Source organism: Denticeps clupeoides, chromosome 1, assembly GCF_900700375.1.
Source record: "Denticeps clupeoides chromosome 1, fDenClu1.1, whole genome shotgun sequence".
NCBI lineage: Eukaryota > Metazoa > Chordata > Actinopteri > Clupeiformes > Denticipitidae > Denticeps > Denticeps clupeoides.
Window position 1 is genome coordinate 40981222 of NC_041707.1, and position 26093 is coordinate 41007314.

Consider the following 26093-nt stretch of genomic DNA (forward strand, 5'->3'; position numbering starts at 1 on the left):
TGTGTGTTTTATGTGTTTATTTCATTTCAGTGCATGATATTTGCAGATACAGTTGTTTTCTGTGGATATAAACTTTGTGCATCATCTGTGCAGACAGCATACACCCTAAAACAGGCCACTTTTACAAAATCACAAAGAAGCAGCATTAAATCAGGTCCTCAACATGAATTCCAGTGAGGTCCATGATGCTCTTTACTTCACATTTTCAGTTTAATCACCACAAAGGAAATATGACATTGGCCAGCAAGCAAAACCTACTAAGTTTTCTGCGTTGTAGTCCAGTGCACTTTGTATTTTACGCTTAAATGGGTCTTGGCTGCTGAGTTGTAGAAGTTGCAGTGCAGGGCTGTGCTAACGCACCACATGCTGGCGAGCATAGTCATTAGCAAAATGAATAATGGTTGATAAAGCTTTCAGGATGAGGACGTCCACCTCCAGAACAAGTTCAGTCACCTCGTGGTAGTTCTTCACGGGGAAGATGCAGTTCATTGGGACCCCCAGTCTGTTGCTGCACTCCTGCATCTGTGTACATGTCACACACAAACACAATCATGTGGGTTTTTTAACTGGTTCACAAATTTCTATGTCCTTTAACTGGAATATTATGATGCAGGCATCTCACTCACTTTTTCTTTGATCTTCATGCTGTAGTAGATCTTTCTCAGATCGGATTTCACTACTTGGCATGCCATGTCCGGCTTTGTCATCACGACAACCTGAGGAATACCTGATGCACAGGGGGACATAAAACTACAATGTAAGGCAATGCAATGTAAATAAAACTACATTACATACTGTAAATATATATTCATATATCAGCCATAACATTATGATGAGCAAAAATGACTGCAGAATGTTTATATGTTATATATATGTATCTTCCTCCTTATAATGTTATGGTTGATCAGGTTACAGGAGACTATTTCTTTTTTGTTCAGGGTTTTTCTCACTTGAAACATAGTTAATGACCTATTTAAAATGGACTAATTTATGCTAGCACCTTAAACCAGGGGTGTCCATACATTTTGAGGGCCACATATCAAAAAATATATGAAGAGGATAGAAAGAGCCGGAGGTCCAGCTATGTTCTAGGATGCCCTTATGGACCCAGTGGAGGTGGTGAGTGACAGGAGAATGGTGGACAACATCTCCCACCCCATGCAGGAGACCCTAACAGCACTGACGGAGAGAATCAGAAGGTCTTTCCTGCTCTACAACAGTTGACCACATGAACACACATCCAGTACACCATCTCCATTTTAATTGTGAGCATTATGTGTATATCTACCCACTCTGTACACATGTACACATACATTTTAATACACTCGTCCAGTTATATTTGTACGTTGTACTTTCACACTTCTGGGACTAATAAAGGATCATCTTATCTCATCTCTTACCTTCCCTCAATATAATCACATCATTCCGACTAATAAATATGTAAATTATCTTGCAATAATAACTTTCATTATTCATTTCATTTGCCAGCAATATAAAGCTTTGCTGTATTTTTGCTCACTATTAGCAAAAGCTTGATGAGATCTTGATGTTGCCTTGACCAGGGCAGTAGCTCCACCTTGTGTTGAAACTAAGAAGTACAAAGCACTTGAGAACATTATTTATGTGTGGACCATATTTCATCAAAAAACAAATTAAGAGAAACAGCAAAACTCCTGGACATTGGACATTATTTTCCACACCCTGTTCACACCCTCTGACTGAGATCGACCACATGAAAGTTTGGAACGGGCCTCACCCATGTCACTGGCCTGCTCTCTGATGCTCCTCATTTTCGCGAATATGTCATCAGTCAGGAAAGAGATTTTATCTGCTGGCAGCAAACACACCAGACAGTGAACTTTATCTGTTGGACTGGGATCTCTCTTGTAGTCTGGGTCTTCTTCTGACAGTGGAGCTGAAGGTTCGAACTGGAAATGAAAACCACAGGTTGATCGTTCAATTCTGGTTCTGGTCAATTCTCATCTGGTGAGAAATCTATTTACTTAAATTGCTGACATGTTCGATCCTTATTTTACCTGCTATATATATTTCCGTGTATCATATTTCATGCATTCATTTCATGCACACCTACCAGGTAATTTTCCTTTACGTGACCCTTTAAAATACTCATGATGTCATCAGGATGCACCCCTTTAGACTTCTCATCTTCCAGACCCATCACATCATTCAGGACAAAAGGCAAAAATTCAGAAGTGTTTTTTTTCTCAATCTTGTGCGTTTGGAACTGAAAAAAAAACAGGAGTTAGATTTAAAATGTTTTAAAAATACATAAAAATTTAATATTGAGGGATTCTACTCAAAATGCAGCACATTTTTGCTGAAAAGCAAAATTCTACTGTCCATGGGGCTGGACTAACAGAGTGTCAGTGGCTCCAAATATGATCTTTGATTCATGAGAAATGTCAGAAATTTCTGGTGTAACGTAAACCATGTGAGGATATTGTTCTCACCCTTCTGGTGAAACTAATACCAGCGCCTGCTGCATCAGCCAAGGCTCCAGTTGAGATTTTCCCTTTGAAGACAATATCAATGGAGTTGATGAAGCTGGACTTTCCTGATCCAATAGGCCCATATAGAAGAATCCGGAGCGGCTCCAGTTGTGGTCGCAACTGAGTGAGTTCAGCCTCTAATTTGTTTCTGGTTTGGGGACTAATGAAAGCAAAAAAATAATAAAGTTATAAATGTTTCTATGTAAAGTTTATGATTAATATGTCTATATTAAAGTTTAGTATTTAAGTATTATTTGTATTTGCATTGCTCTATCATTATGGCCTGACGATAAGATGTGCTGATAACCCACAAACTACAGATCCCATAATGCAGTGTACACTTTGTGCACGATACTTCTGTAACTTTGAAGTATGAAAGAAGAATTCCGAGCTGCTTCACAACCCATTTGCTGTCGCCGTGGAAACTGCTCCTGTACACGTTTAGCTGCCGTTTAAAAATCACAATCGGCAAGGCGACTGAAGGACTGCATTATGGGATCTGTAGTTTTTGTATATAAAGTTAAAGTGAAGTGATTGTCACACGTGATACACAGCACACAGTGCACACAGTGAAATTTGTCCTCTGCATTTAACCCATCACCCTTGGTGAGCAGTGGGCAGCCATGACAGGCGCCCGGGGAGCAGTGTGTGTGGGGACGGTGCTTTGCTCAGTGGCACCTCAGTGGTAACTTGTAGATCGGGATTCGAACCAGCAACCTTCTGATTACAGGGCCGCTTCCTTAACCAGTAGGCCACCACTGCCCCAGTTAAAGCTTACAGCACCTGGTATTCCCAGGCAGTCTCCCATCCAAGTACTAACCAGGCCCAAGCCTTCTTAGCTTCCGAGATCAGACGAGATCGGGCGTTCTTCAGCTGGTATGGCCGTAAGCCATACCATACCATATCTGGGTATGGTACCCAGATGAAAGGGTTAACCAATTATTGACCGCATCTTAATTTGATCCATGAAACCATTAAATAGGCCAGGAAAAAAAAGCATGGACCTCACTAACTTTTAACCTTTTAAAACACTTTTTGTCTAAGTTCTCTTCTAATGTGTCCCTTTATAAACTGTTCCAGCTTCTTCTTTCTTTTTGTTATTATGTGGACTGGAATGATTTTCGTGTGACAAGTTTTGCAAGTATCTTTCGATGGTGTGTGAACTTACTTAAAATTTATGCTCCTCCACTCTCTGTCAAACTCTGCAAGAAAAAGAAAAAGTCTGTAAATGTGACATTCCCTGTATAGAACACAAGATCGATCTTAATGGACTATTCAGCATTAAATCACAGTGACTCCACCCTGTCCCCATCAATTAAAGGGGGACGCTTGGCTCATTTTAAAATGGGTCTGATATGGATCTGGTGTTTAGTTTACTGAACCTAAACTTGAAGAGTCGTGGAGTTACTGTATTTAATACTAAAAATGATCAATTTTGCAGATTTACCTGCACAAGATGCCCTAAAATCCTTATATTTCAACTCAAATTCGGTTTATTGAAGTTTATCTATGTAGTTGACATTTCTAATGAAGACTTGATTACCTTCTACTGCGACCTCGGCGGAGATCTTGACCTCTTCGCTGCCCGACTTCACCAGGCAGGTGTAGAAGCCGGTATCTGACTTCTGAGCGTGTTTGATTTTCAGAATAAACTCTTTTCCTCGCTGCTCCATGACAACATTTCTGCCTTCAGTCAGCAGCTTGTCATCCTTCTTCCATTCTGCTGTGACGTCCTCTCTGTTCACCTCACACTTTAGAATCACCTCTTGACCAGCGCTGGCCTTCACATCCTGAAAGGTTCTGGAAACCCGAAGGTTCTCTAGCGAATGAATACAAATATTGTTTTAGTATCTCTTTATTATGCAGTTATGGACCATATTCCCGTATATTACTGTATACTAAACACCTTTAACAGTGACCATCGCAGTGCTCTCGACCTCTTCATTATAATATTTCACTTTAATCTTGTAAAAACCCTCTTCTGATCGTTGCACATTGCGGATCCTCAGGACGAACTTCATCCCGTCTTGGACCATGCTGAACTTGTTGTTGTTCTGAACTTCCACATCGCCATGCCACCATCGTGCTGAAGCTCCATCTTTGTTAACTCTACATGTGAGAGTCACCTCGTTTCCAGCGAATTGCACCGTGTCCTGGAGTTTCTGTTCAACTATGTGAGGAAAAGTCACATCACATGACAATAAACCGTGTTTAAATGACCTAAAAGGAAATATGTTCATTATATCGGGGTGTAAATGGTTTGATTTTGTCACTCACCACTCAGTGCTGCTCCCATGATGAGCTTTATAAGGACATAAAAAACTCCTCTAGCAGGATGAAGTTGGTTTTGCTGGATGGAGGTTTGAGCTGCAGAAAATGAGTGGAGGTCATCTTCACACTTCATATTTAATTGTAATGACGTGCATAATGTCATAAAAACGCGTTTTTATTTCACGTCAGAGACAACAGAAAATACCCGATAAAAATATAATGCAAGATGAACTTCGTATTGGTCAAAATATCTGATTAAAAAGGAGAGAAAATGACTTACGTTCTACTGTAGGTTTTAAATGTCCGAGCTCTGCTGCCTGTGCTGTGGGACTCGGACCTTGAACAGGGAGCGCCTGCCTCCGGCCTTTATTAATTACAGAAAGTGAAAGGGCCGCTGATTGGTCCCTGGGATCCGTGCTTTCCGAGAAGTGGAAAATGAAAGTGGGAAAAGCGAGGAGAAGTCACGTGATTTCTGTGAAGCGGGACACGTCCCTCCGATAAGATCGTTTCATTTCAGCCACAACATTAAAACCAGCAGTGGGCAGCCATGACAGGCGGGGACGGTGCTTTGTTCAATTGTTAAGCTTAACTCCCCGTCATTTTTCCTATTTGTTTTTTACTGGTAGTGCTTAACAGTACGGGTGTAATATATTTCTGGCCACTACGAGGTTCTGGCGCTGTTTCGACTTTTTTTTCGCTACTGTCTGCAGTACAAAGAATTGACATTTATCAGGACTAACAGTCCATTTTGGAGGTATCAGCTCTGCTCTGATCGAATTCAAATTTTATTTGATGAACACCAGCTCTTCATTGAACACAAGTGAGGACAGGCTCCAGGAGACTCAGGACTCCTGCCCCCGGCAAAATTGAACCCTGCCACCAGGAGCCCCCCAGTGCCAGAATCCCCTCTGTCAAGGGATGATGTAGAAAGGATGGTGAAGGAAATTGTGGAGAAGCAGCAGGCACTACAACAGCAACAACAAAAAAAGGCCACAAGGAATTGTCCTTCAGCCAAAATCCTGCTTCCTCGGTGATGGCATTCATTTTTTTATCAGTCAGTGGAGGTTAAATACTTCTGCTGCTATCAAAAGGTGTTCCAGACCTACGCAGCTGAGGGTCTGACTGATCCCAGGATGGGCTATTCCTTTCTCCCATCAGGATCTGGAAAGGTCAAAAGTATCCCACTGGACGTCTGTGTAGATTCTACCACTTACCACTGAATCGGGGCCCTAACAGGGGGGCTCCTGGCGGGAGGGTTCAATTCTGCTGGTGGCAGGACAGTGACCGTAACATTCGTTCTGAAAGTGGCGAGCAAACAGGCCAAGGCCGCCCCTCGTAGAAACGCTAGTATTCTGTGAGCAACCTTTCTAAATTCTTTATTTTCATATTCTCTGCCTTTCAATGGATTCCAATTGTTGTTTGGACCCTCTCTGTTTTTTTTGATTAAGTAAAACTCAGGATTTGTAAAGCTATTGATTGTATTGTAAAGCTATTTTTTTTGTGCCGGCAGCGATAATAGTTTGGTGCTCATGTTTTGTGAAATACACTTTTTTGTATTCACCCTGATTAGAACAAGTCACTACTGTTTAGGTGCCGGCGCATATCACCAGGGGGGTGGCCAGCAAAGAGGTTAATTAGTTCATATAACCTGGTCTCGTCCCAACAGCCTTCAAAAGGTTGTAACTACTCCAATTCTCAAGAAATCCACAGCCAATCCAATATTTACAATTATATACCAGTCTCTCTCCTTCCCTTTCTTTCAAAAATCCTAGGACATAGCATCTATAATCAGCTTTCTCACTAACATTTACATTTACAGCATTTATCAGACACCCTTATCCAGAGGGACTTTCAATAAGTAGTTACAGGGACAGTCCCCCACTGGAGCAACTTAGGGTTAAGTGTCTTGCTCAGGGACACAATGGTAGTAAGTGGGGTTTGAACCTGGGTCTTCTGGTTCATAGGCGAGTGTGTTACCCACTAGGCTACTTCCACCCTAACCAGAACAACCTTCTAGATCCAAATCAGTCTGGTTTCAAAATCGCATTTGATAGTCAACCACAAGACTCCTGGCCATCCTTAGGAGGAATTAGCGGCTTGGCGTGGCAGTGGATAGCTTCTGGAGGATCGATCTTATGAGGGGCACATTTGCACTTCACAAGCTCTTTATTGGTGTCCCTCAGGGCTCTGTACTTGACCCTTTCCTGTTCTGCTTTTACACAAAATCTCTTGGTGAAGTCATATCTTTGCATGGGTTATCCGATCCAACTCTTGTTTTCCGCAATCAGATGTAAACATGTCCACCAAAATCTCTGCCTGCACAGATTGGTAGCACATCATCTGAAACTCAACCCCGGCAGGACTGAACTGCTATTGATCCCTGCTGACTCCTCCCCATAACAGGACCTAAAAATCTCCCTGAACAATTCTCCAATCTCTATCTGCCACTGCACAACCTTGGAGTAACCATGGACAATTCCCTCTCCTACTTGTCTCACATTTCCAATGTCTCTTTCATGTTGATTCCTTCACTACAACATCAGGAGAATTTGTCCATATTTATCAACACAGACACTTGTCAGGTCTCTGGTCATCTCCAAATTGGTCTTTTGTAACCCACTCCTGGCTGGTCAGATTCAAAATACTGATGCTTACCTACAAAGCCAAGGAAGGGTCGCACCCTCCTACCTCAGATCTCTTATTATTCATTGTTGGAAAAAGTATATAAATTATCATGCAATCATCTTTTTCTATTACTTCTGTATTTGGAATGTTAACCTCTGGCAAACACCAGCTATATTAAACATTAGCCAACATCTGTATTTGTAATGATAACATCATAACATCATTAGCTGCTTGGAAGAGAAACCGTGGAACAAGAGAAGGGTTGCAAAATAAGTTCGCCGGGGCGAGGTGACCGAGACCTGGCGGGATCTGGGAAAACAGCGAACGGAGAACTTGCAGATGGAAAAAGAAGGAGACCACCAATCATGAGATAAACAACAGTGAAGTTCTACGAATTTCTATGTTCGGGACAAACCCATCTGACGTCTGAATGTACCACCCAGTATTGAATAAAAGGAGGAGGCACGTCAGAAACCACAGAGCTGTTGGAGGCATGCTGTAATGTGCGTCTCTGATTGCTCTCCTTGCAAGTAAAACGGACTCAATTGCTTCGTGTCTTCCTTCTCCAGTTATTTAATAAGTGTTAGAACAAGGTTTATCTCTGACATTAAATTGGTCCTTCGAGCCGGATTCCAAGACACCAAAGGATTTCCAGTGGACGGAACGGACTCCGGAAAAACCTTGGCCAAGGCTGACTCCTTAGGAGGGGTCAGGAACAGACCCCTTTGGGGACTGGTAGGCCGACCGTCGGCTGGAAGTCTGGAGGTTGAAGGAATTCTATGATTGAGAGAAGGCACGGGGTAAGTTGACTTCTATTTAAATGGTATGAATGGTATGGTAACAAGAGGTTACATTTAAAGAAGTTACAAGAGGTAACTGAAGTAACAAGAGGTTACTTAAACAAACCCTGGGTATTCTAGACTCTGGCAGGTGACAGGTGGCAGTTAAGTTCCGTGGGGAGGTGCAGACTCCTCTGCTAGGTAGCAGTTAAATTCTGCAGGGAGGGCGGACTCCTCCCATAAAGGGTTAAAATCCGCGGGGAAACGGACCCCTCTGCCCTGGTAAAAGGAACGTTCAATAAGAGAAAAAAAAAAAAAAAACCGACACTCCATGTAAAAATCACAGGAAATTGAACAGTGACTTTTGTGGAAGCTTTTACGCAAGGTATTCACACCCCAAAACATTTGAGGTAAAAGTTGAATACACCACGAGAGGTATTTTAACACTGTCCTGTGATCTGAACACCAGTGTCTTAAGATACCCTAGGTACGCAAAACCACTGGTCTAAATTTAAGTCAAAATGGGTAAAGGATCCAGCAAACCAGAACCAAAAGAGTCCTTAAAATGTAAAGATTGGAAATACGTTGAACCAATTAACAAAGCCTACGTTGAACCATTAAATAGATAAAAGGAGGAAGGGCAATTAAGGGTAAGAAGCGTGATAGAGTTACAGGGGGCCATTAAGTTAAAATGTAAAAATAAAGAAAAAGAGATGAAGAAAGTGTTGACGAGTTAATACAATGGATAAAGATAGCGGGGAAACGAGAAGAAGGAGAGAGAAGGGATAGACAGGCCAGGGAAGCTGCAGCAAGAGCGAAGAGCGAGGGGGAGGAGGTACCCATTGTTAAAAAAACTGAAGGCACCGTCCTGTTTCATCGTAAGGAGGACGACGAGTCTGTAACCAGAGGGAGCCGTAGGGGAGGTGTGAGCGCAGCTCAGGAGAGAGGAGCAGAAGGGGAGGGGGTGATGGAATCAACGCCACAGCCTCTCACATTACCACCACCTCCTACGAACTTACTGTATCCTGAGATACCTAAATTTGAAGAAGAAAACCCCCCTGCTTATAAACCTGGCGCCTACTCCCCAACACCGCATACTCGATCTCGAGGGGAAGTAAGACCCTGGTCTAAAACCTTGGGCAAGGTTTGGGACAGTCCCCCCAAAATGCAAAATTTACAAGAGGGGGATCAATATCCCCTTATAGAAGTGGCCAAACCTAATCCAAGTGACGATGAGCAGTCTCGTACAATCCTAGTATATCGGACCTGGACGCAGAAAGATATAAAAAAAAAGGTGGTAGAAGGCGTGACTCCTTGTAAAGAGGATATAGAAAAGTTTAAGGGAGACATGGAGACGATTCGAAGGTCTTACCATTTGAACGGTGTTGAAGTGCAACAAATATATATGCAAGCAATGGGGCAGGACTGGCACCATGTAAAAGGTGACTGGTCCCCTTTAAGACGAGGAGGACAGCCTCTGAGTCGCAATGGGTCAGAATTGGAAACCAGAACGGAGGCATTGCTGGGACGCATATGGGCGAAGTACAGGAAAAAGAGCAGTCAAAGAAAGTGATCGGAGGGATAGACATAACAGCCAACAAGGCTCTGTGTGTGAGATAGAGAATATCAGACTGTGTAAATTGCGAGTAAGATGTGTTTTCGTGGAGGACCGGAGTTCTGAAGAGACACTCCAGCCTCTGTGTGTGTGTGTGTGGTGTGTGTGTGTGAGAGTCTGCATGTATTGGCAGACCTAATCTCTCTCTCTCTCTCTCTCTCTCTCTCTCTTTTTCTCTCTCTCTCTCTCTCTCTCTCTCTCTCTCTCCTCCTCTCTCTCTCTCTCTCGTTTGGTTTGGGACTGAACTTTTAGCAATAGAATTTGCCGTCTGGGCATCAGCCCAGCGATTTCCAGTGGGTTTCCACTTTATTCAGCCTCAAAGGAAATATGGCAATATGGGATTTTTACATTTTGAAAAAGCATGAAATAGACACCAGCATTTTGATGCATGAATTAAAAGGTAGCATTGAGATTACTACAATGTTATGGTCATAACTTGCGCAGTGCCCTTTTTGTTTACTTGAACAGAGACCAAGAGCATTTAAAGAATAATGATAACAATCATTATTTTACCTGACTAAGTTTAACTGGAAAAAAAAAAAAACATGTTGTGACACTACTGACTGGACTTTGACTAACTGAACTGATTTTTCTGTTTTATGTCTAAGTTTTGTTTATCTACAGAAATACACCTATATTCCCGGTAAAAAGGCAAGCTCCCTCAATAGGATGGAGAACGGTGCAGGAGCTGCAGGCAGTAAAGGCCGCAGTAGCACCACGAGCTCCGTGGGTACCTGACTCACACACGTTGTTGAATTCTTTAAGACCAGAGGCGCAAATACTTACTGTGGTCGACATTAGTAATGCATTTCCCTCCTGTAGAGGGAACATTCCCAGTGACACAGTCAAATTTGGTTTGCTTTCACGATATGCCTATACTAGCCTTCCTCAGGGCTATTGTGAAAGCCCTACTATATATTGACAAACCATGCATGCCAGCATGTCAAAATTTCAACCACCTGAGGGAGTGGGGGGACTTTACGTTGACGATATATTGGTGGCTTCTCCAAGACTAGAAGCATGTAAAGAAGGCACTGTGGCCCTCTTAAATTACCTAGCTAAGATGGTTAGCTAGGTAGTAAAAACAAATTGTAATTATGGAAACCACAAGTCAAATACCTAGGTCACCTCCTTAGTGCAGGTGGCAGAACTATTCTGGAAGAATGAAAGACAGCAGTCCTACAGGCGCCTTAACCAATCACTAAAAAACAAATGATGTCATTCTTGGGCTTGACCAATTACTGTAGAAGTTGGGTGCCAAATTATGCCGAAATTACTTCCCCACTCACAGCCTTAATTTACTCCAAAAACCTAAAAATGACATCATCGCTGAACTGGACATCAGAAGCAGAAAAAGCTTTTTGTGATATCAAACAGGCGCTGACCTCCAGTTTAGCACTAGCCTTGCCAAACTATAGCAAGCCGTTTATACAAATGGTGGACTGTAAAAACAAGTACATGACATCTGTTTTAAGCCAGCAACATGGAGATAAATTGAGACCAATTGCTTACTTCTCGTCTAAATTGGATAATGTTGCTTGCGCACATTGTGTGAGAGCGGTCATAGCAGCGTCAATGGCAGTAGAGGTAAGTGCTGGAATAGTTTTATTCCATCCATTGACCCTTAAGGTCCCACATGCAGTGGCGGCTTTGCTACTGCAAACCAACATGATCTTTTTATCCCCTGCAAGGCACCTCTCCTGCATGGCGACGTTGCTGTCACAGCCCCACCTCACCAGCGAACGCTGTACCACACTGAACCCAGCCACATCGGTACCTTTGCCGGGTGACGAAGAACATTTACATTTACATTTATGGCATTTGGCAGACGCCCTTATCCAGAGCGACTTACAACGTGCTTTCAAGTTACTATCAACACGACTGCCAAGCACTCGCAGAACATACAGCCAAATCTAGATTAGATTTAAGTGACCAACCATTGCCTCAGGGTGAGATAGTGTTCGTTGATGGCTCTTCTAAGAAAAATGACCTGGGCAAAACACTGACGGGTTATGCTGTTGAGTACGGTATGACACCGTACTCAAAGCAGAACACTTGCCATCCTCATTTTCAGCGCAGGCCGCCGAGATTGTCGCTCTAACAGAGGCCTGTAAACTAATGAAAGGGAAAGACTCACCATTTATACTGACAGTCAATATGCATTTGCAACAGTACACACATTTGCTCAGTATTGGCATAACCGGGGAATGGTTACTTCAACTGGCAAGCCAGTGACTCATGCTAAATTACTACGAGAATTGCTAAAAGCTGTGCACCTACCCGCTAAATTAGCTATATGTAAGTGTGCAGCTCACACTACGTCCAAAGACACAATTTCACTCGGTAATGCCTTTGCTGACAGCACTGCAAAGCAAGCCGCTGAAAAAAACCATACATGTCCAAATCATTTCTCCTGACATTCTCATTGACATGCAACAACAAAGCACCCCACATGAGGTAGATACGTGGGTGAAACATGGGGCTTCAATCCACGACAAGATGTACATTTGACCCCTGGGGAAACCTATCCTACTAAAGAATATGTTTAAATGGGCTGCTATATTGAGCCATGGGAAATCTCATGTCTCAACAGGAGGGATGGTAGGACTAATACAACAATATTTCAAGGCATATGGGTTTATCTCATTTTCAAAAAAAACTTCTGTAGAACATGTTTGATATTTGATAGAACATGTTTAAACATAATGCTCAAGGAAACTTAAGACCAAAGCGTGGCCAGTTCCCCAAGCCACAATATCCATTTCAGGTCATACACATGGATTTTATTCAACTGAACAAAAGTGAGGGGAAAGAGTACTGTTTAGTCATTATTGACGCATTCTCTAAATGGGTAAAATTATTTCCAACCAAACATCCAGACACGCTAACGGTAGCAAAAGCCTTGTGTAAAGACATTATCCCACGCTACGGAATACCAGAGAAAATATATAGCGACAATGGGACACATTTTGTGAATCAGATGGTAACCAATATTGGGAAAATGTTTCACATTAATCTAAAAAACCATCCACAAAGCGCGGGGCTCGTGGAGCGAATGAATGGCACAATTAAAACAGTTTGAAAAAATGCATGGAAAAAACGTGTCGACCATGGACTCAATGTTTAGAGCTGGTGAAACTATACATCAATATTACTAGCACGTCCGGCTTAACTCCCTATGAGACTTTATTTGGAAGACCATATAGATTACCTTACTTTAAAAACCAATGGGAAACAGAGGAAGATGTGTCACTGGCAGACTACATGAGAAAAATGCTAGAAACGAAAAAACAAAGTAATCCTGATGATGAATTCCCTATTTCTCAGCAGGATCTTCCATTGGTGGAGCCCGGAGACTGGGTGCTTGTAAAAAGCATAAAGCGGAAGCATTGGCACTCACCGAAGTGGGAAGGGCCCTACCAACACCGACGGCTGTTAAGATAACAGAAAGGGGAACTTGGATACATCAGTCACACTGTGAAAAGGTCATTTCTGCTAACCCTGCCGACGGGAAAGGTGAGCAAAAGTCTGATAATAGGGTGGACTCAGACGTGTAGAATCTGGGTAGACCCGAAAGTCAGTGAAGAACACTTTACAGCCACCAATCCTAGAAGAGGCAGAAGGGGAAAAAAAAGGTTGGCAGAAATGAAGGATTATAGACGGTATCAAAAAGCGTGCGTGGTAGTGATTTGTGTAATGATAACAATAGCAGTATAGTGGCAAGAAGATAAAGAAAGGGGTAGAGAAAAGCAGAATGGGACCAGGCCTACAACCGTGAGAGCCACACTAAAAAGAACAAGTGAAACCTATCTTCTCCAGTAAAATAACACAAGGAAATTTCACATGTATCTATATAATGGGAAGACAGAACCTACTAGGAGAAGGGACACCGAGAGATTGGTGTTATACGGTACAAAAGGTGGGGACTTATTTTAACCCGCTGTCTCAAAGGGACTTATGGTGGTGGTGTGGAGGAAAAATGTTGTTCGATCAATTACCCTCAAATACTACCGGACTGTGAGCCTTAGTAACACTTTTATTACCAGTATCCATTTATCCAACAAATGTAACTAATCTGTTGTTCAAATTAAACAGCCTGGCACCTGCAGACTGGCACAGGATGAAGCGGTCAACCCTGCCCTGGGAGAAGCTAACTGATCCAACATACATAGATGCAATTGGAGTTCCCAGGGGGTGCCTGACGAATATAAAATAGCAAAGCAAATAGCTGCGGGTTTGGAATCAGTCTTATGCAGGTGGTGTACGATTAACAAGAACGTAGACAGAATCAACTACATCCACTACAATGTTTAAAAATTAGGTAATTGGACACAAGACGGTTTTGAGGCCGTGCATGGGCAATTGTCAGCCACTTCCCTCATGGCATTTCAGAACAGGATCTCCTGACAATGCTTCTTGCTGAAAAGGAAGATGAAAGAGCATTCGGGAGTGGAAACTTCCATGTGGGATTCCTGGATGAGTGTCTTCGGGAAATACAAAGCCCTAATCCAATCTGTTTTAGTATCTGTAGCTGTTTTTGTTGCAATCCTGACCTTGTGTGGATGTTGTTGTGTTCCTTGTCTACGCAGTCTTGTGAACCGCCTCATTACCGCGGCCTTATCAACTAAGGAAACTGATGAAGGACAGGAATACCCGCTTTTGGAAGATTCAATAGACCTCAGCGATTTGCAGCTGAGGCAGCTGTTCCAAGAATCTCTCCATGAGAATGAGAGAAACTAACCCTTTGTGTGTAAAATGTATTGCTCTGTTTATGAACTAATAGTTGAAAATCCTACAGGATTGGGGAAAGTAACAAAAAGAGTTAATTACATGATAAACAGGAGGGAAATGTTGGAAAAAGTATATAAATTATCATGCAATCATCTTTTTCTATTACTTCTGTATTTGGAATGTTAACCTCTGGCAAACACCAGCTATATTAAACATTAGCCAACATCTGTATTTGTAATGATAACATCATAACATCATTAGCTGCTTGGAAGAGAAACCGTGGAACAAGAGAAGGGTTGCAAAATAAGTTCGCCGGGGCGAGGTGATCGAGACCTGGCGGGATCTGGGAAAACAGCGAACGGAGAACTTGCAGATGGAAAAAGAAGGAGACCACCAATCATGAGATAAACAACAGTGAAGTTCTACGAATTTCTATGTTCGGGACAAACCCATCTGACGTCTGAATGTACCACCCAGTATTGAATAAAAGGAGGAGGCACGTCAGAAACCACAGAGCTGTTGGAGGCATGCTGTAATGTGCGTCTCTGATTGCTCTCCTTGCAAGTAAAACGGACTCAATTGCTTCGTGTCTTCCTTCTCCAGTTATTTAATAAGTGTTAGAACAAGGTTTAACTCTGACATTCATGTTACAGAGCACCTGTCTTCGCACCTCCACCCCACAGGAAAGGCCCGGCTTCTGTTTTGACACCTCTATATATTGCATAGTTAGTTCATTGTCTATCGTTCTTGACAAATAAATAAAAAATACACAATGACAATCACTTCACTTTCACAATTAAAAATGCCCGTTTATGGACCTGCACTGTCAATAGTTATTTTTTTCCCATATAAGCAGGTAAATGAAGGTTCATTTTTCATATTAAATACTTAATTTCTTTTATATATTTTCATGGTGACCTTCCTTCAGTCATCTCTTAAGCCAGAAAATGTTGACAGGCTGGTTTTTATTGACAAAAATCTAAAAGTCTTGTTCACTTATTGTTTAAAAATAGAATAAAAATGCAATGCAAAAAATAAATAATTTACCTAAAATAATGAATAATCACGATTAATAATTGTGATTACAATAATGATAAAATTAATTGTGTAAGGTTCTCGGCAGGACCAGGTCTGTCACAGCAGGGGACATCCTGACACCTCAGAATAACCACGAGAACCACGAAATGTAATCACAGACTATAATTTACCAAATGGTCGCAAGATCAAAGAACCGGTGATTGACCCCCACGGACAATTATTATCAAATGGTCACGAGAACGGGTGGATGAGATCTCTCCCACAGACTCTTCACCCTGAGGATGGCGGGAAGGCCCCTCTCACTTCTGGGGGAAGCAGAAGGGTTCCTTAGGTGTTTAATTTGAGTACAATATATATATGGATGTATCATGACAATACATGAGTATTTAGATATCTTATTGGCTCAATGTCCCCTGTCACATAAATTAAACAGATCTAAGATATAACAAATATGTTAGTGCTAAAACCAAACCATAAACAACATCAAAGGTCTCCAACACTTGAGGGGGTCGTATAGTGTTGGGTGAAAACAGTCACCGTGCAGCGCCAGAGCAAGAAGTAGACAGGAGAACCATGTGCCATACATTGCTCAGCTGAGGAGAAAGGGCCCACCGAAGTGCTGACCGATTTCTGCCTAGGTCGAGCTTGCAGTCTTTATTTATACACAGAGTTGTGACCCCGAACATGTGAGTCACGTAAAAAACATAGGAATGCAGGCAGAACAGAAATAAAACAACTCCATACATGGTTGGAGACTAAAATAACACCTTCTACAGAGAAGAGTCAAATTCTTCTAACATATAGTGACCCTCCCAAAGGGATCCAGATCGAGGATACAAAAGGGAAGGTAACATGCCGCTCGGGGAGTCACTGCATTCAGTTTCTCCCACACGTGTTGTGGTTTTAAGAACTCTGCTACCTGTTCTTTTATCCAGTTCTGTGTGTAACATCTGTCCAACATACACAGGGTATGTTGGATTGATTTTCATTCTATCGTTCTATATTGTTTTGGACAATTAAGGAACTGTATTTACTATCTCTGTAGAGCTGTGAAGATTATGCATTATAATAAATGTAAATATTGATATCTTTAATCTCCAGTCTTGTTATAGAATATTCTGTCAACTAAAGTTGCTGGTTATAGGGGGAACTTTCTGATCGTATGGCAACACGGCAGATTTATGTATGTTTAAAGAACTTCTTGATCCTATAGCACGTAAGCAGGTATTGTGTGTGAACCATAGACTTTACTTTACTTTATTTAGCAGACGCTTTTATCCAAAGCGACTTACAATAGGAAGACACCAGCAATTCTCGTTCGATTTCTATAGAATATCGAGTTTACAAACTAAGAGCCCTGATAAGGCTTAGACTTGTCAGTGAAGAGCATGCTCGGAGAGTTCCTTTCTTCCTGCCCCTGGTGTGATCAGCCTGTAAGTTGGTGCAAATCTGCATGGTAGAAAGTTATTTTATTAATTATACTTGATTAATTATACTAACTGGCCACTGTTTTGCTGATCAAGATTTGTTGAGTCAATGCAAATTTGCAGAGTCTTTACTTCTCCCTAACGTTATACATTATTCAGTCCCTATTGTCCTCTTCATTCTACCCAGTGAATAGTCTTGGTAGCTATATTGGGGTCAGATAACACAGATCTAAGACTATTTATCCGGTTGATAAATAGATTTGTTTCGTATATTCGTTATTTTATTTTATAAACCCTTCTCCGTCGTAGCAGGTTTCGTTATTGGGCTGACAAGCGAGATTTACAATTGTGATTATTATTTTGGCCATAATTTTGTATTCAGCATTTCTGCCAATCTCTAACCTCACTTAAAAAAGAAGAGCCAGTGATGTCCATGTGATCTCAACCCTAAAAGTATAGGTGATGATGATGATGATGATGATGATAAAATTCTTAAACAAGCTTGACCAGAGAGGTCCATGTTGATCCAGGTCTTTTACATGATGGTGGGTGATCCATGTGGCTGATGTGGACCACCATATCACTGTCATTTAAAACTAATTAGTTTAAATTTGATACAGATTAAGACAATATATACTGTCGGAAGCATTACATTTCCCTGGTGGTTTTACTGTGGTACTACAACAAGAAGTAATATTCAAAAAAGGGGTTCTCTCAGGAGCATGTTCCTTGTAAAGTTTAAGTTCTACAAGCAGAACAGAGCTATGAAAAAACAACTTAAATCAGGCTAATTCTAACCCAGGAAATGACTATTCTGGCGAGCATAGTCATTAGCAAAATGAATAATGGTTGATAAAGCATTCAGGATGAGGACGTCCACCTCCAGAACAAGTTCAGTCACCTCGTGGTAGTTCTTCACGGGGAAGATGCAGTTCATTGGGACCCCCAGTCTGTTGCTGCACTCCTGCATCTGTGTACATGTCACACACAAACACAATCATGTGGTTTTTTTTTAACAGATTCACAAATGTCTATGTCCTTTAACTGGAATATTATGATGCAGGCATATCACTCACCTTTTCTTTGATCTTCATGCTGTAGTAGATCTTTCTCAGATCGGATTTCACTACTTGGCATGCCGTGTCCGGCTTTGTCATCACGACAACCTGAGGAATACCTGATGCACAGGGGGACATAAAACTACAATGTAAGGCAATGCAATGTAAATAAAACTACATTACATACTGTAAATATATATTCATATATCAGCCATAACATTATGATGAGCAAAAATGACTGCAGACTGTTTCTATGTTATATATATGTATCTTCCTCCTTATAATGTTATGGTTGATCAGGTTACAGGAGACTATTTCTTTTTTGTTCAGGTTTTTCTCACTTGAAACATAGTTAATGACCTATTTAAAATGGACTAATTTATGCTAGCACCTTAAACCAGGGGTGTCCATACATTTTGAGGACATCATTTAAAAAAATATATGAAGAGGATAGAAAGAGCCGGAGGTCCAGCTATGTTCTAGGATGCCCTTATGGACCCAGTGGAGGTGGTGAGTGACAGGAGAATGGTGGACAACATCTCCCACCCCATGCAGGAGACCCTAACAGCACTGAGCAGCTCCTACAGTGGCAGGCTGCAGCACCCACGATGTGGGACGGAGAGAATCAGAAGGTCTTTCCTGCTCTACAACAGTTGACCACATGAACACACATCCAGTACACCATCTCCATTTTAATTGTGAGCATTATGTGTATATCTACCCACTCTGTACACATGTACACGTACATTTTAATACACTCGTCCAGTTATATTTGTACGTTGTACTTTCACACTTCTGGGATTAATAAAGGATCATCTTATCTCATCTCTTACCTTCCCTCAATATAATCACATGATTCTGACTAATAAATATGTAAATGATCTTGCAATAATAACCTGTTGAGTTTCTCATTTCATTTGCCAGCAATATAAAGCTTTGCTGCATTTTTGCTCACTATTAGCAAAAGCTTGATGAGATCTTGATGTTGCCTTGACCAGGGCAGTAGCTCCACCTTGTGTTGAAACTAAGAAGTACAAAGCACTTGAGAACATTATTTATGTGTGGACCATATTTCATTCTAGTCTTAAAATTAGCTGCAGGGAAATTAAAAAGGAATTACAGGCTGTATTTGGCCCAGGGGACGTAGGTTGGACACCCCTGGCTCACCCCTTTGCTTTAAAAAAAAGACTCTGCTACACCATGCAGCATTAGTGAAGTGGACTTCAGCAGATCACCAGTCTTCTCATGGTGCAGCACAATCATCTTGATTGATAAAAATAAAACTAAAAAAAGTTTAGTGAGAAGAAGGTATACCAGACTGTGGCCCAGCTTCTTCACCGAAACAGCAAAACTCCTGGACATTGGACATTATTTTCCACACCCTGTTCACACCCTCTGACTGAGATGGACCGCATGAAAGTTTGGAACGGGCCTCACCCATGTCACTGGCCTGCTCTCTGATGCTCCTCATTTTCGTGAATATGTCATCAGTCAGGAAAGAGATTTTATCTGCTGGCAGCAAACACACCAGACAGTGAACTTTATCTGTTGGACTGGGATCTCTCTTGTAGTCTGGGTCTTCTTCTGACAGTGGAGCTGAAGGTTCGAACTGGAAATGAAAACCACAGGTTGATCGTTCAATTCTGGTTATGGTCAATTCTCGTCTGGTGAGAAATCTATTTACTTAAATTGCTGACATGTTCGATCCATATTTTACCTGCTATATATATTTCCGTGTATCATATTTCATGCATTTATTTCATGCACACCTACCAGGTAATTTTCCTTTACGTGACCCTTTAAAATACTCATGATGTCATCAGGATGCACCCCTTTAGACTTCTCATCTTCCAGACCCATCACATCATTCAGGACAAAAGGCAAAAATTCTGAAGTGCCTTTTTTCTCAATCTTGTGCGTTTGGAACTGGAAAAAAAACAGGAGTTAGATTTAAAATGTTTAAATATTTAAAAAAAATAATAATATTGAGGGATTCTACTCAAAATGCAGCACATATTTGCTGAAAAGCAAAATTCTACTGTCCATGGGACTGGACTAACAGAGTGTCAGTGGCTCCAAATATGATCTTTGATTCATGAGAAATGTCAGAAATTTCTGGTGTAACGTAAACCATGTGAGGATATTGTTCTCACCCTTCTGGTGAAACTAATACCAGCGCCTGCTGCATCAGCCAAGGCTCCAGTTGAGATTTTCCCTTTGAAGACAATATCAATGGAGTTGATGAAGCTGGACTTTCCTGATCCAATAGGCCCGTATAGAAGAATCCGGAGCGGCTCCAGTTGTGGTCGCAACTGAGTGAGTTCAGCCTCTAATTTGTTTCTGGTTTGGGGGCTAAATGAAAGCAAAAAAATAATAAAGTTATAAATGTTTCTATGTAAAGTTTATGATTAATATGTCTATATTACATTTTAGTATTTAAGTATTATTTGTATTTGCATTGCTCTATCATTATGGCCTGACGATATGATGTGCTGAAACCCACAAACTACAGATCCCATAATGCAGTGTACACTTTGCACACGATACTTCGGTAACTTTGAAGCATGAAAGAAGAATTCCGAGCTGCTTCACAACCCATTTGCTGTCGACGGGGAAACTGCTCCTGTACACGTTTAGCTGCAGTTTAAAAATCACATTTACATTTACGGCATTTGGCAGATGCTTTTATCCAGAGCGACTTACAACGTGCTTAAGTTACCATCGATGAAGAGATCAATTCCGGTTCACTAGGACCCCCAACTATGAATACATCTTTTTATTCACTATGTTGTAGATTCTGTAGACAAAGTTCGACAACAAGAAAATTACAATTTAATCTAAATATTCTCTAAAGAGGAAGGTCTTGAGCTGCCGTGTGAAGGTGCTCAGTGACTGAGCTGGAAGTTCATTCCACCACCGAGGGGCCAAGACGGAGAAGAGTCTAGATGAATGTTTTCCTTTTACCTTCAGAGATGGAGGGACCAGGCGAGCAGTACTGGAGGCTCGGAGTATACGAGGTGCAGTGCGGGGTGTAATAAGGGCTGTGAGGTAGGATGGTGCTGCTCCATGTTTGGCTTTGTAGGCCAGCATCAGTATTTTGAACCTGATGCGTGCAGCTACTGGGAGCTAGTGCAGGTAACGTAGCAGAGGGGCGGTGTGGAGAACTTGGGAAGGTTGAAGATCAGTCGTGCTGCTGCATTTTGTATGAGTTGTAGAGGTCGGATGGTACATAGAGGTAGACCAGCTAGAAGGGAGTTGCAGTAGTCCAGTCGTGAGGTTACTAAGGACTGAACCAGTAGTTGGGTGGCCTGGGTTGACAGATAAGGGCGGAATCGTCTGATATTGTAGAGAAGGAATCTACATGAGCGGGAAAGATTGCTGATGTGAGTTGAGAAGGAGAGTTGGTTGTCTATTGTTACGCCAAGGTTGCGGGCTGTTGTAGAAGGAGAGAGCTGCGAGTTGTCCAGGTAAATAGCAAGATCCTGATGTGGTGAAGAATCTGCTGGAATGAATATTAGTTCAGTTTTGGTGGGATTGAGTTGGAGGTGATGGGCTGCCATCCAAGATCACAGTCGGCAAGGCGACTTACACACTTCATTATGGGATCTGTAGTTTTTGTATATGGTACCCAGATGAAAGGGTTAACCAATTATCGACCGCATCTTAATTTGATCCATTAAACCATTAAATAAGCCAGGAAAAAAAAGCCTGGACCTCACTGACTTTTATATTTTTTTAAAAACTTTTTGTCTCAGTTCTCTTCTAATGTGTCCCTTTAGGAACTGTTCCAGCTTCTTTTTTCTTTTTGTTATTATGTGGACTGGAATGATTATCGTGTGACAAGTTTTGCAAGTATCTTTCGATGGTGTGTGAACTTACTTAAAATTAATGCTCCTCCACTCTCTGTCAAACTCTGCAAGAAAAAGAAAAAGTCTGTAAATGTGACATTCCCTGTATAGAACACAAGATCGATCTTAATGGACTATTCAGCATTAAATCACAGTGACTCCACCCTGTCCCCATCAATTAAAGGGGGACGCTTGGCTCATTTTAAAATGGGTCTGATATGGATCTGGTGTTTAGTTTACTGAACGTAAACTTGAAGAGTCGTGGAGTTACTGTATTTAATACTAAAAATTTTGCAGATTTACCTGCACAAGATGCACTAAAATCCTTATATTTCAACTCAAATTCGGTTTATTGAAGTTTATCTATGTAGTTGACGTTTCTAATGAAAACTTGATTACCTTCTACTGCGACCTCGGCGGAGATCTTGACCTCTTCGCTGCCCGACTTCACCAGGCAGGTGTAGAAGCCGGTATCTGACTTCTGAGCGTGTTTGATTTTCAGAATAAACTCTTTTCCTCGCTGCTCCATGACAACATTTCTGCCTTCAGTCAGCAGCTTGTCATCCTTCTTCCATTCTGCTGTGACGTCCTCTCTGTTCACCTCACACTTTAGAATCACCTCTTGACCAGCGCTGGCCTTCACATCCTGAAAGGTTCTGGAAACCCGAAGGTTCTCTAGCGAATGAATACAAATATTGTTTTAGTATCTCTTTATTATGCAGTTATGGACCATATTCCCGTATATTACTGTATACTAAACACCTTTAACAGTGACCATCGCAGTGCTCCCGACCTCTTCATTATAATATTTCACTTTAATCTTGTAAAAACCCTCTTCTGATCCCTGCACATTGCGGATCCTCAGGACGAACTTCATCCCGTCTTGGACCATGCTGAACTTGTTGTTGTTCTGAACTTCCACATCGCCATGCCACCATCGTGCTGAAGCTCCATCTTTGTTAACTCTACATGTGAGAGTCACCTCGTTTCCAGCGAATTGCACCGTGTCCTGGAGTTTCTGTTCAACTATGTGAGGAAAAGTCACATCACATGACAATAAACCGTGTTTAAAATGACCTAAAAGGAATTATGTTCATGATATCTGGGTTTAAACTGTTTGATGTTGTCACTCACCTCTCAGTGCTGGTAGCTTTATAATCTTATTATTATAGTCCATCATCTTCACACTTCACCTTTAATTGTAATGACGTGCATAATGTCATAATAACGCTTTTTTATTTCACGTCAGAGACAACAGAAAATACCCGATAAAAATACAATGCAAGATGAACCTCTAATTGGTCAAAATTTCTGATCACTGATTTAAAAATAATAGAAAATGACTTACGTTCTACTGTAGGTTTTAAATGTCCGAGCTCTTATCTGCTGCCTGTGCTGTGGAACTCGGGCCCTGAACAGGGAGCGCCTGCCTCCGGAAAGTGAAAGGGCCGCTGATTGGTCCCTGGGATCCGTGGTTTCCGAGAAGTGGAAAGTGAAAGTGGGAAAAGCGAGGAGAAGTCACGTGATTTCTGTGAAGCGGGACACGTCCCTCCGATAAGATCATTTCATTTCAGCCACAACATTAAAACCAGCAGTGGGCAGCCATGACAGCACAGGCGGCAGATAACGATGCAGCGGAGCTCGGACATTTAAAACCTACAGTAAAATGTAAGGGGATCTCCGGGCCCTTAAACAACACTGCACCACAACCAGGAACACTACTGTAAAGGAAATCACAGAATGGGCTCAGGAATACTTCCAGAAATCATTGTCAGTGAACACGATCCACCGTGCCAGCTGAAACTCTACAGTGCAAAGAAGAAGCCATTTCTAAGCAAGATCCACAAGCTGAGGTGTTTTCACTGGGCCAGGGATCATTTAAAATGGAAAACTGTTCTGTTCTTTTTGGAAATCTGGGACACCATGTCATCCGGACCAAAGAGGACAAGGACAACCCAAGTTGTTATCAACGCTCAGTTCAGAAGCCTGCGTCTCTGATGGTATGGGGTTGCATGAGTGCGTGTGGCATGGGCAGCTTGCATGTCTGGAAAGGCACCATCAATGCAGAAAAATATATTCAGGTTCTAGAACAACATATGCTCCCATCCAGACGTCATCTCTTTCAGGGAAGACCCTGCATGTTTCAACAATATAATGCCAGACCACATTGTGCATCAATCACAACATCATGGCTGCGTAGGAGAAGGATCCAGGTACTGAAATGGCCAGTCTGCAGTCCAGATCTTTCACCTATAGAGAACATTTGGTGCGTCATAAAGAGGAAGGTGTGACAAAGAAGGCCCAAGACGATTGAACAGCCTGTATTAGACAAGAATGGGAGAGCATTCCTATTTCTAAACTTGAAAACTGGTCTCCTCGGTCCCCAGATGTCTGCTGAGTGAAGGGGAGATGCCACACAGTGGTGAACATGGCTTTGTCCCAACTTTTTGGGGATTTGTTGACACAATGAAATTTTAAATATATATAATATATATTTTTCCCTTAAAATTATAAATTTTCTCAGTTTAAACTTTTGTTCCATGATTTATGTTCTATTCTGAATAAAATATTAGAAGTTGGCACCTCCACCATCATTACATTCAGTTTTTATTCACAATTTGTATAGTGTCTCAACTTTTTTGGGATCCGGTTTGTACAATGCGCCTTAATCTTGCTTTATTCTGCGATACAGTCATGTCTGTCTCTGCCTCATGTTCTCCTCAAATATTTGCTTTTTACTAGCCTTACGTCTCTTTTATTCTGTTATCAGAATCAGAATCGGGTTTATTGGCCAAGTAAGAATATGTAGAATATGTTAATATGGTTTATAAATAAATAAATCTACTGAGTATAAATATATGTATGAATATATGTATAATGTGTAATATGTGTATATATTAATATGTATATTATAAGTATAATATATGTAAATATACTAGAGGTGGTCATAGATTACTTTTCTTAATCTAGATTAATCTCACTGTAATCTTGGAATTAATCTAGATTAATCTAGAGTAAGCAAAATTAATCTACAGGGAGTGCAGAATTATTAGGCAAGTTTGAGGAATAATTTTATTATTGAACAACAACCATGTTCTCAATGAACCCAAAAAACTCATTAATATCAAAGCTGAATGTTTTTGGAAGTAGTTTTTAGTTTGTTTTTATTTTTAGCTATTTTAGGGGGATATCTGTGTGTGCAGGTGACTATTACTGTGCACAATTATTAGGCAACTTAACAAAAAACGAATATATACCCATTTCAATTATTTATTTTTACCAGTGAAACCAATATAACATCTCCACATTCACAAATATACATTTCTGACATTCAAAAACAAAACAAAAACAAATCAGCGACCAATATAGCCACCTTTCTTTGCAAGGACACTCAAAAGCCTGCCATCCATGGATTCTGTCAGTGTTTTGATCTGTTCACCATCAACATTGCGTGCAGCAGCAACCACAGCCTCCCAGACACTGTTCAGAGAGGTGTACTGTTTTCCCTCCTTGTTAATCTCACATTTGATGATGGACCACAGGTTCTCAATGGGGTTCAGATCAGGTGAACATGGAGGCCATGTCATTCGTTTTTCTTCTTTTATACCCTTTCTTGCCAGTCACGCTGTGGAGTACTTGGACGCGTGTGATGGAGCATTGTCCTGCATGAAAATCATGTTTTTCTTGAAGGATGCAGACTTCTTCCTGTACCACTGCTTGAAGAAGGTGTCTTCCAGAAACTGGCAGTAGGACTGGGAGTTGAGCTTGACTCCATCCTCAACCCGAAAAGGCCCCACAAGCTCATCTTTGATGATACCAGCCCAAACCAGTACTCCACCTCCATCTTGCTGGCGTCTGAGTCGGACTGGAGCTCTCTGCCCTTTACCAAGCCAGCCACGGGCCCATCCATCTGGCCCATCAAGACTCACTCTCATTTCATCAGTCCATAAAACCTTAGAAAAATCAGTCTTGAGATATTTCTTGGCCCAGTCTTGACGTTTCAGCTTGTGTTCAGCCTTTCTTACCTTGGCCATGTCTCTGAGTATTGCACACCTTGTGCTTTTGGGCACTCCAGTGATGTTGCAGCTCTGAAATATGGCCAAACTGGTGTCAATTGGCATCTTGGCAGCTGCACGCTTGACTTTTCTCAGTTCATGGGCAGTTATTTTGCACCTTGGTTTTTCCACACGC

General features: G+C 41.5%; 2 protein-coding genes, 1 long non-coding RNA gene and 1 other non-coding gene across 6 annotated transcripts; 1 reads left to right on the top strand and 3 right to left on the bottom strand.

Moving 5' to 3' along the window:
* On the bottom strand, positions 1–5146 carry LOC114793606 (interferon-induced protein 44-like). Its single transcript, XM_028985629.1, has 10 exons — positions 5062–5146; positions 4788–4877; positions 4417–4680; positions 4054–4329; positions 3679–3712; positions 2472–2670; positions 2093–2245; positions 1757–1928; positions 627–727; positions 1–522 (listed from the first exon to the last, which is right to left on the bottom strand). Exons 2-10 carry the CDS (start codon positions 4804–4806, stop codon positions 352–354), a joined length of 1389 nt encoding a protein of 462 aa, XP_028841462.1. The 5' UTR covers positions 4807–4877; positions 5062–5146; the 3' UTR covers positions 1–351.
* LOC114803026 (5S ribosomal RNA) lies at positions 3282–3400 on the bottom strand. The gene has a single exon (XR_003751863.1). It is a non-coding gene; the product is annotated as a 5S ribosomal RNA (ribosomal RNA).
* A 2351-nt stretch (positions 5147–7497) lies between the features above and the next one.
* Positions 7498–15105, top strand: LOC114794173 (uncharacterized). Its single transcript, XR_003750311.1, has 2 exons — positions 7498–8206; positions 13131–15105. It is a non-coding gene; the product is annotated as an uncharacterized LOC114794173 (long non-coding RNA).
* Positions 15106–16207: 1102 nt separating this feature from the next.
* Positions 16208–23462, bottom strand: LOC114793579 (interferon-induced protein 44-like). 3 transcript variants are annotated; one of them, XM_028985535.1, is made up of 10 exons: positions 23251–23462; positions 23037–23095; positions 22665–22928; positions 22302–22577; positions 21934–21967; positions 20208–20406; positions 19828–19980; positions 19492–19663; positions 18073–18173; positions 16208–17966 (listed from the first exon to the last, which is right to left on the bottom strand). In XM_028985535.1, the coding sequence occupies exons 2-10, from the start codon at positions 23080–23082 to the stop codon at positions 17790–17792; spliced, it is 1422 nt and encodes a 473-aa protein (XP_028841368.1). In that variant the 5' UTR covers positions 23083–23095; positions 23251–23462; the 3' UTR covers positions 16208–17789. The 3 variants fall into 3 exon arrangements, with proteins under 3 accessions (XP_028841368.1, XP_028841386.1, XP_028841377.1); XM_028985553.1 differs by lacking the exon at positions 23037–23095 and having other exon boundaries at positions 23251–23459; XM_028985544.1 differs by lacking the exon at positions 23251–23462 and having other exon boundaries at positions 23037–23240.
* Between the last annotated feature and the right edge of the window lie 2631 nt (positions 23463–26093).

Coding starts and splice junctions, on each gene's coding strand:
- LOC114793606 (XM_028985629.1), bottom strand. Junction 2,671..3,678: donor TGGAGGAGCATAAATTTTAA/GTAAGTTCACAC, acceptor TGCTTTCATTAG/TCCCCAAACCAGAAACAAAT. Junction 523..626: donor GCATGAAGATCAAAGAAAAA/GTGAGTGAGATG, acceptor ACATGTACACAG/ATGCAGGAGTGCAGCAACAG.
- LOC114793579 (XM_028985535.1), bottom strand. CDS start 23,082: ATGATGGACTATAATAATAAGATTATAAAGCTACCAGCACTGAGAG. Junction 19,981..20,207: donor GTATTAGTTTCACCAGAAGG/GTGAGAACAATA, acceptor TTTTTTTTCCAG/TTCCAAACGCACAAGATTGA. Junction 18,174..19,491: donor AGAGCAGGCCAGTGACATGG/GTGAGGCCCGTT, acceptor CCTGTGCATCAG/GTATTCCTCAGGTTGTCGTG.